At 36.4% G+C, this 9719-nt stretch overlaps 2 protein-coding genes across 4 annotated transcripts; one reads left to right on the forward strand and one right to left on the reverse strand.

Annotated features, from left to right (window-relative positions):
- The first annotated feature begins 119 nt into the window (after positions 1-119).
- On the forward strand, positions 120-5228 carry LOC110789046 (E3 ubiquitin-protein ligase At1g63170). 2 transcript variants are annotated; one of them, XM_021993697.2, is made up of 5 exons: positions 120-1012; positions 2569-2688; positions 2787-2919; positions 3015-3179; positions 5062-5228. In XM_021993697.2, exons 1-5 carry the CDS (start codon positions 378-380, stop codon positions 5089-5091), a joined length of 1083 nt encoding a protein of 360 aa, XP_021849389.1. In that variant the 5' UTR covers positions 120-377; the 3' UTR covers positions 5092-5228. The 2 variants fall into 2 exon arrangements, with proteins under 2 accessions (XP_021849389.1, XP_021849384.1); XM_021993692.2 differs by having other exon boundaries at positions 124-1012; positions 4612-5228.
- Positions 5229-5924: 696 nt separating this feature from the next.
- On the reverse strand, positions 5925-9276 carry LOC110788598 (BON1-associated protein 1-like). Of its 2 annotated transcripts, none has more exons than XM_056837568.1 (3): positions 9137-9276; positions 8636-8704; positions 5925-7957 (listed from the first exon to the last, which is right to left on the reverse strand). In XM_056837568.1, exon 3 carries the CDS (start codon positions 6733-6735, stop codon positions 6130-6132), a length of 606 nt encoding a protein of 201 aa, XP_056693546.1. In that variant the 5' UTR covers positions 6736-7957; positions 8636-8704; positions 9137-9276; the 3' UTR covers positions 5925-6129. The 2 variants fall into 2 exon arrangements, with proteins under 2 accessions (XP_056693546.1, XP_056693547.1); XM_056837569.1 differs by having other exon boundaries at positions 8636-8735; positions 9137-9273.
- Positions 9277-9719: the final 443 nt, after the last annotated feature.

Consider the following 9719-nt stretch of genomic DNA (forward strand, 5'->3'; position numbering starts at 1 on the left):
TATTATCTCTAGCCTCTAGTGGTACTGAATAACGGTCACGCGCTACTCGGGGGCGAAATACTTTATGTAAACCCACTTCCTCTCCTTACATTACGACTTTTCAATATTTTTTTCGTAAAAAAACTAGAAATAAGAAAAATTCCAAAAAAATCCCCTTCTTTTTTCAACTCTTCAATCGAATTACTCAATCCTCTTCTTCGTCATCGTCACCAATAATCCCCCCAAAATCCCTAGAAACATTTTCTCTCTCTCCTAAATCCAGCCCATCCATGGCTTCTCTCCCTCATTTTTCCTAAAAAACACCTCACAATAATCCCTAATTTATCCACCGACGAATTCAATTTCACCTCGAATTTCTCTCTCCTCTTTGCACCGCCATGTCCGCCACCGATGTCGATACGACGGCGCCGTTGCTTCCCCCTCTTTCACCACCTGAAGGAGACCGTTCATTTCAGTCACGTAGCCGGAGAATTTCCGGCAGAGCAGGGCTACGTGGCGCGGCGAGGTTTCTTCGGCGAGCTAATAGCCGGAGATTGATATCCGAACAATCGGTGATGGTGAGAGAGTCTGCGGCGCAGCAAATTGAAGAGCGTCAAAGTGATTGGGCTTACTCTACTCCTATCGTTATTCTCGACCTTCTTTGGAACACGATTTTTGTGTTTGTCGCTATTGCTATTATGATCTTAAGCGGCGATGAGAAATCGCAGGTTCCATTAAGGTTGTGGCTTGTCGGGTATGGATTTCAGTGCATTTTGCATATGGTTTGTGTTTGTGTAGAGTTTAGGAGGAGGAGAGAGGTTAGCAGGACTAGGTTTGGGTCCTCGGGTGGGTGGAGTGTTGGCGTTGGGCCGAGTTTGTCTTCAAATTTGGCTTTGAATTTGAATTCTGAATCAAATCGGTCGAGCTATGTGAATTCAGCACATTCGAGGTCGAATTCGAGTTCTTCAGCGAGCTTAGAAGGGGAATCCATGGAGTTTCCTGTTGAGCATCACCAGGATGAGGATAACACAAGGTATAATAATTCTAGAGCATTTTTAGATTCCTATTTAATTGCTTTCAATTGTAAAGATGTGATTGTGAATGGTTGAGCTGGAGGTAATTGTTAGTAAAACATGGTATATTTGTTAAATAATGTGAAATGGATCACTGGGTTTGAAAATTATTTGCAATTAAGGAAAAAATTTTGAAGGGAAAACCCTGCTAATGTGAACTTATTACCCCCTTGGTGGTAAAGTAATTACTCCCTCCACAACTAGCTTGAACGTCATACGAACACCTCACAATTAAGCATATGTCACAATGTAACTAAAAGCCCCTATATGGTAGTACCTCATTACTCACTTTAAGTAGGGGCATCTTGGATTTTAAAAGTTAAAACCACGGGCATGGTAGAGTGTAAAGTGTGAAATTTTGTACTCCGTAGCAAATATAATTTCATGTTTGGCATTACTAATTACTTTAGGTATTGTTACAATTATTTTGGGATAGAGAGAATATATTGAAAGGAAATAGAGTAGATATAGTCTCGGAAATTTCAAGTTTTGCGGAAAGGATAATTTGTCATGGATGAAATGGGAAGGATGGATTTTGCATTTTTGCTCGACTTGTCTTCCTGACGTTACTTGGAAAAGGATTGTAGACAACAAAAATTGGTTGCCAGGTAGCAAGATTTTACCATGTATGTTTGTGGTTTTAGTTTATGCATGGTTGGATTGAGGGTTTAGATGGGAGTTATGAAGCTATGGTTGGCTTGTAAGAACCAATTTGGGGAACAACATTAAAAGGGAGATTAGGAACTTAGTTACTTCCAATTTTGGCTCTATATGAATGGCACACACAGCCTTGTAGATACTGATTCCAAGTCCAAAAGTATGAGTCTTCCATTGTTATATATCCCAATAACAAATTTTAATACATTCACACGTCCGAAGTGAAGATTTTGGCTCATGTCTGGAATTCCCTTTTGAGTCTGTTTAAAAAGCAATTATATCTCAGAGGCCCCCACCCTCAACATACACACTCACAACAACCCCAGTAAGGAAGAGAATAGAAATATTGAATGAACCTGTGTTTCCATGTATATATACTTCTTCAAATCTTTCATTTTCCCTTTTTTTCTGGGGGCTGTATTTGTGCTATAAATATATAATCATAATGGCTTTTGAGTTTTGCCTGAGTATGTATAGGATGATATACAGAGTTGGCAGGATACTATGTATTCACAAAGTGGTTCATATGCTCTGATTAAAGCTCTGGACGTTTGTTATGTATTCATGCTTTCTTATGAGAGTTACCTTTTTAGTGATAACATTTCTTTTCGCGCACATTTTTTCGAGTATAAATGGAAGTTTATTGTATGCGCTATGCAGTGAATGAATATTATCATTTTTACCTTCTTCCTCTCTTTTTTCTCACGGCCTTTTATTACTTGAGAATACGCAACATTTCATCACTAGTATCATCTTTTGGGTGAACTTTTAGGCTTTAGTATACTTTGAATATCGCTAGGGGGAGAATTTCTTTAAATAAGTGTTCCTTATATTTGTTTTATACAATTTGCTCTGGCAGCGTTGCAAAGCATCTGGAGTCGGCGAACACAATGTTCTCATTTATTTGGTGGATCATTGGATTCTATTGGGTGTCATCTGGGGGGCCAACTTTAGCAGATGACGCTCCTATGCTTTACTGGTAATTTTACTCATGGTGTTACCATAAGTATTTTTGACAAAGCAATCTTTTTGCAGCGCTCTGTGTCTTTTGTTACTCACACATCATTGTTTTCACAGGCTCACTATAACATTTCTGGCATTTGATGTGTTCTTTGTTGTTATCTGCGTGGTGGTGGCTTGCATTATTGGCATAGCTGTCTGCTGTTGTCTTCCATGTATCATTGCAATTTTATATGCTGTGGCTGATCAGGCAGGGTTTTTCATTATTTACATATCAAATTATCAATTTATGCTTTGGAAGTGTCAGCTTTATTTTCTCATATCTTTTGTGTATCCTGCAAATAGGAAGGAGCTACAAATGAGGATATCGATAGGCTGCCAAGGTTCAAGTTCAGGAGACTAGGTCAAATTGAAAAAAAGAGCGGTGAAATCCAAGAGTCATTTGGTGGAATTATGACTCAGTGCGGCACTGACCCGCTTATCGAGCATGCTCTTTCCGACGAAGATGCCGTAAGTTTACTAAGCTCTTGCAAGAACTTTGATACGGAGTATTACTCAAGCTTTGAATTTAACCATTGATAGGCCTTAGTTTTGTTTCGGTAACTTTTATATTTCTACGCTTCCGTCCCAGCTCATAGTTAACATTCTATTTTTGGTAACCTTTCTTTTTAACTGGAACCCACAACCCACATGCCACATCCACTTGTCCACTTCTTTCTCTCAACATTTTCTCCCTCCTTAATCTTTGTGCCCTAAGCAATGTTAACTTGGAGCTGGGACGAGGGAAAGGTCTGGTAAAGGCTAGATGTCTGTGGACAGTGAATTGGCGGTATTGGCCTGCCTGCTTTCTGAGAAAAAGTAAAGTCCTGATTAGATAGGTTATTTAGAGGCTAGCACAGTCTAACACTGAGAGTCATTAGCAAACATCTCATTGAAGAGGTATGGTAAATTGACTGCTGGTAGCCTGTGTCTGAGATCTTGCATAGTTGTAAGTTTGATTTTCAAAGCGTCTGGAAACTGGAATAGGCTCGTGAATACATTATGGGTTCATGACCCCAATAGTTTGAGGGACAACCCAAGTAAAAGTTTTCTAAGAATTTCAGGGTTATCCTATGGCTTTTTCAAAGAGCAGCTCCTCCCCCCCCTCTCCAGTTCTTTTGTGAGATCCAGGGTTCAAGTCTCCAGGTTGGTGAAGGGGTTGGGGGGCCCGTCTTGGACATTCTACTCTTTGTTTTTATTTTGATGGAGAAGGTTTGGACACTTGGACTTGGCTATTTTGAGTCGGTTATGTTTGATGGGCTCTGAGGAGACTAAGGGTTGAGGGGCGAATACTCTTGCATAGTGTGATATGAGTCATCTCACTGAAGGTGATGACATCAGAGTGGAAAGTTAATGGAATTCTGTAAAAGTCAGTAAAACTAAAAAGAGCCGTCTTTCAACTAGAAGCTGCTTGACAATATGTATTGAAGCTTTATCGTTAGAAGAAGTTAGACCTGGTCTTCTCTCAAGCTTTTTATAGGAAAAAGAAAATTGAGAATCCCGGAGTGGAAATTTTGAAATAGTTCTTGCTATGACGTGATGTCTGTAAGCGGGTAAGGTTTTTAGTAAGATAAACTTAACTTTTTTCTCCTGGTACAAGAGGACACCTTAGCCGTTTATAATTCGCACTTTCTAATTCATAAGTTTATTTTTATGCTTGATGTAAATAAGTTTTTGTTATCCTTCCATGTTTCTTTGAATGACTTTTGAGGGTGGGTAGGTTTATGATATGGCTTAAAGCTAGCCTTAAACCCTTGGGCTAGCTCCTGGGAAAAATAAGAAAGAACCTATTTTCTCCCTCTTGTGCCTCAACTTTGGATGTTTGATTAGTCTTTTGCATGTTCTAAGTGCGGTTTAATTGTCATATATTTTTGCACGTATAAATCCTGATATGTATTTTTAGGAGTGTGTGATATGCCTTACATCGTACGAGGATGGGAGTGAATTACGTGAACTTCCATGTCATCACCATTTCCACTGTGCATGCATAGACAAATGGCTTCACATCAACGCAACCTGTCCCCTTTGCAAATACAACATACTCAAGAATAGCTGCCAAAGCAGTGAAGATGTGTAGATAGGAGGTCACTTATTGTGACTTCAGATCAAATAGAAGCTGCAACGCTTTGTTTCACTCCGTCTGTGTGCTTCGTACATATTTGGGTCCTGTAGACGTCCAAGATTTCTCTTGTAAAATTTCTTATTTTGCTTATGAGAGATGTACATGGTTTTGTAAGTTATTGTCCTTGTGTAGATGGAAATTTATTTGCTTGTTATTATATTATCAGAAAATCCAGATGTGTTGAAACAAGGATTAACATTTCATCCCAATTCCATCCTCCTTTTGCCTCAGGAGCATTTGTGGAAAAAGCTAGGGTGGTGAGTTTGGAGCCCTTTGAGAAGCACACTTTCGATTATTTTTGGTTTCATCTTGCGATATCAACTCGTTTGTATGTTTGTACGTCTAAGATTCGAATTTGTGTCTGTTAATAAAGTCGATATTCCCATACTTTAGGTACACATTTGGATGTTCCAAGGACTATGTAACTCTTTTTCTTACCAAATGAAATTACTTTTTCCCCCAAGAACCAATTAGTAGGGATTGAATCCATGACCGACTCACAGTGTGAATTCTTACCAACTACACCAAAAACCACTTGATGGTAGAAATCTGTAATTACTTTACAGCCCGTTTAGTAGCCGTTAATAAATGCGGGAATGAGAATAAATATAAGTGTTATTTGGCAAGAAAATAACATCATGATGTTTATGATAATGATATTTTTCTTTATATATTTGCATTCTCACCTAATATCATTATCTAAATGATAATGGATGTAATGGAAATTTATAAGGAAAAGGAGATTTGAGTAAACTAGCACTACCACGGGTATAAATATTGATTTTCCTTACAAATTCATTCTCATTGACAACATTTGTAGACGGCTGCCAAACAGGCCGTTAATCCAATGTGCTTTAATCTTTAGCGAATAATGGATGGAGTATAAGATAACAATGTATAATCCGTAGAAATTGAGTCCTTTGGCTCGTTCTAAACGCATGCTCAAATGGTTCAAATTTCTTACGTTGCTTGTAAAATTTCTTGTTTAGGTTGTCTCGAGGGCACAGATGTGCTGATAGATCTGCAAGAGATGTACATTACTGCTAGCTTAGTAAATTAATCTTCACTATTATATACATTAAAACGTTATCATGTAAAATTTTGCTAGATTGGATATAATAATGGATAAATATTGAGTTGGGGTCTGTGCAAATAACAAAAGTAAAGAACTTTAAGGAACAGAGGTAGTATAACTTAAAATTTTATACAACAATAATTCACAAGTAATCAAATTTGTATTAAGAAATGATGATTATATCAAATCCGCATTTGCCCTAAGGCCCCTAATATTGCCACCAATCAAGCATGGCATGAATCGTACCACGCTGCAGGAACTCCAACAACAGTAGCAGTAGATTTCCTCCGGTCACCTAACAACGATGTTCCGAGCCTCGGCTTTGGCCTATAACAATTCTCTCTATTACCAAACCCTTGTATTTCTATTGCTTCCCTATAATTTTGATTTGTTTGATTACATTGATAATTATCTAATTCCCCTTTTACATTCACACTAAAACTAATTATCCCATTTGGTTCGCCATTACGATCTCTTAGTCTATAACATAGACAATGTTGGTAGTTTAGAGGCATATGATTTCCTACAAAATCTGATGTCGGAACCTTAGCAATACCGATTGACTTTTCAGTTGACCTCTTTTTGTATCGAACCTCTAACAAAATAAATTTTGCATTCTTTGACATGTCCGTAAACAGCTTCTCATTCCACGTAGGTTTGGCGCCCTCCACACATGGTCTCGTTCGCAGTTGGTTTGTATACCCTTGGTTTTCTACAGAAATTGTTACAAAAACATTTTTTGTTACAGGTTTTTGATTTCCTATGGTCAGCTCTTCTGCCGATTTTATGGTAATTTCTAACGAGCACGAGGAGGAAATAGAAGGATTCATTTGATAAGAACGGATATAAATAATTGGTTGATCAAAACAAGGTTGGAATGAAATTGTAATATATGTGACATTTAGTTTGATCAATATATTTATATATGATCTAAGACTAAGCCGCTAGGGTGGGAAATAGGATAGAAAGAAGTGAGAAGGAGAAATGTTGTTTCTGAATTTCAATTGGGTTTAAAAGTATTGCTTGCCAACGTAAACAAAAGAGGTAAAATGACGATATTCGCTATTGGCTGATTTCCTTTTGTGGGGCTATGGTTCATGGAATAAAAGGTCTTGTGAAGGGGTGACGGAAAGTGCGACGTAACCTCTACTTGATAAATACACGTAGTATGACTGTATGAGGGTATGTCTATGAGGAATTGCCTAGGAAATTTATATTGGTTGGCTTGTTTGGAAATTTTGCAACTTCTTAGTTGACTCGGTATAAAACACGTACTAGTCATGTTTACCAATTGTAATAAGTTTCAAAGTTTCAAAGTTTTGATCAAGGAAAAATTAGTTGAGAAAAGTACTAGTAAAAAATTACTAGTGGTTTTAATCTATGAAATATTAGTTACATTTACCTAGATATTTGACTCTACGAATAATGAACAATAAAAATATAAAATAATTCACGGGTTAGCTCAAACAGTACTAAGAAAAATAGTGTGTGAAAATAGATTTGCCATAAAATGATCTGATTTGAAAACTTACTCTAACTGTACTTATTTTTTTTTAATGGGATTTGAACAAGATTTCTCAATTTGGAACATGATTTCATTCAAATTCGAAAATCGGGTCAAATGGGTTGAGGTCAGGGATGAGCCATTGGGTCAAAGGTAAAAAAATAAAAATGACTTCGTATACTTTTGCTTAAAATATTAGCCAAAAGGGGAACGAAATGAATGAAAAACAAAAAAAATAAACTCTATCTTCGAACCTGTAACACCCCGACCTCTAATTCACTTATTAAAGCATAATTAGCAGCGGAATTAACCTAATCGGTCGGGACATTACCTGCCGTAACTCCCTCTTGGGAATTACAAGGCAACCATCAATCTTAAGCTATTAAATCCTCCAAAATTAACATAATAATCCTTTATATTACCAAAGTAAAAGTATATAACTTACTAAAAATATTTAATTAACTATTTAAAATTTAAAACATAAACTAGGTGGAAATTATTAAAGTGAAATCCTCGCCACTACTCGTTCCCATCGTTCCCAGCGGTACCTAAAACAGAAAACAAAATAACGGTGAGCCGAAGACTTAGTAACGAACTATTCTAGCAACGTAAATTCATTTCAATTCGTTTTATTTAATAACACAGGGAGAATAGAATAATGTAAAACATTTTTATAAAGTCCTTTATTTAATTCATTCATAACTTTAGGGTGCACATGCTAGCCGTGGTAAGTATGACATGGTGGAACGTCTTCCACGATGGACCGTTGTCCATAAACATGGGGCCTTGCCCGGGAACATGAGAGCCTTGGCTCAATGCGCGGATGCCCCATGGGTACATGCATGACCGAGAATCGTAACCTGTGAACATATACTGCCAAACGGACTAGGTATTTCACTTTCATTTATCATGTTTCGTTTAATTTTTACATTTTAGTCTTTTTACTTCAGTTGGAGTAACATATTTCCTTTGGATCATACGATCAAACATCCTTTCTTTTCATGGTTTCTTATAAACAACGTTTTATAAGAAATTCAATCAATCATAATATCATTTTATAAGAAATTCAATCAATCATATTATAATAAATAATTCAATCAAATCACATTTCATTTTCCGCAATTCATAAAACATGTCAAAACATTCAGATCATAAATTCAATCTTAATGTCATGATTTCATAAACACATTTAGAAGGGAATTGCGGGTACTAGCAATAGCCGTTACCTCACTTCTGCGATTTGCTAAGGGTTTTGTTTTCCTTGGTTCGTTCGTCCTGAGCTTCGAGTCCAATTTCTTTCAAAATATTAAATCATTGAATCAGTACCTAAAACGATAAATAATTTAAAATCACCGTCTTATAAATAATAAGTTTATAAATAATGAATTTTCGAATAACGTATTTTAATAAGAAATATAATTTCATAACTTATTGTATTAAATGAAATTTCAATCAATATATATATATATATATATATATATATATATATATATATATATATATATATATATATATATATATATATATATATATATATATATATATATATATATATATTTCATAAATCGATTTTCATGAATATTATTTAAATTCTATTTTTGATAAATAAAGCTAGTAATTTATTTTAATAAAAATCAATAATTTATTAGTAAATAATTATATAATAAAACTTTATTAAAACATCAATATTCATAAGTAGAAAAATCTGATAGTTGAATATGACTTACCCTAAAAGCCCAAACAATTAAAGTGAACCAACTCAAGTTGGGCTTGGAAGAATAAATCAAGTTTCAAATTGAAACTTGATTTCATTTGGTTTTCTGGAAAGAAGCGCACGAGCAGGGGAAGGGAAAGGGACCGAAACAGGGGAGGGCGAAGCAGAGGAGGGAAGGCGGCTGGCCGGGCGGCGCATCACCGTGAACCGCGCCTGGAGGCGACGGTGATGGTGGTGGTGAAGGAAATAATGCCCTTGGTCCAAGTATGCATTCTATGTTAAGTCTAATAAATGCGGTTCAGTATTAATTAACAAGTTAATAATTCAGTGAGATCAAGTGAGCTGAATGCCTAGCTAGAGGCCGCTTCAGTTCAAGTGGAATTAATGATATTAATCCACAGCTTACTCTTGACTGAACCCGTAGGGTCACACAAATAGTACGTAAACGGATCAAGTATTTAATGGCATTAAATACTCCATCTATGAATATTCGGAACCGACGGATCTTGGTTTCAGTGGGAGCTAAGATCGTCACAGGCAAGAAATGAATACTCCGGAAACGATGATATTGCCGGAAACGGAAATATGGATCGTAT

This window comes from Spinacia oleracea, chromosome 2 (assembly GCF_020520425.1).
Source record: "Spinacia oleracea cultivar Varoflay chromosome 2, BTI_SOV_V1, whole genome shotgun sequence".
Lineage (NCBI taxonomy): Eukaryota > Viridiplantae > Streptophyta > Magnoliopsida > Caryophyllales > Amaranthaceae > Spinacia > Spinacia oleracea.

Coding starts and splice junctions, on each gene's coding strand:
- LOC110789046 (XM_021993692.2), top strand. CDS start 378: ATGTCCGCCACCGATGTCGATACGACGGCGCCGTTGCTTCCCCCTCTT. Junction 1,013..2,568: donor CAGGATGAGGATAACACAAG/GTATAATAATTC, acceptor TTGCTCTGGCAG/CGTTGCAAAGCATCTGGAGT. Junction 3,180..4,611: donor CTCTTTCCGACGAAGATGCC/GTAAGTTTACTA, acceptor ATGTATTTTTAG/GAGTGTGTGATATGCCTTAC.
- LOC110788598 (XM_056837568.1), bottom strand. CDS start 6,735: ATGAATCCTTCTATTTCCTCCTCGTGCTCGTTAGAAATTACCATAAAA.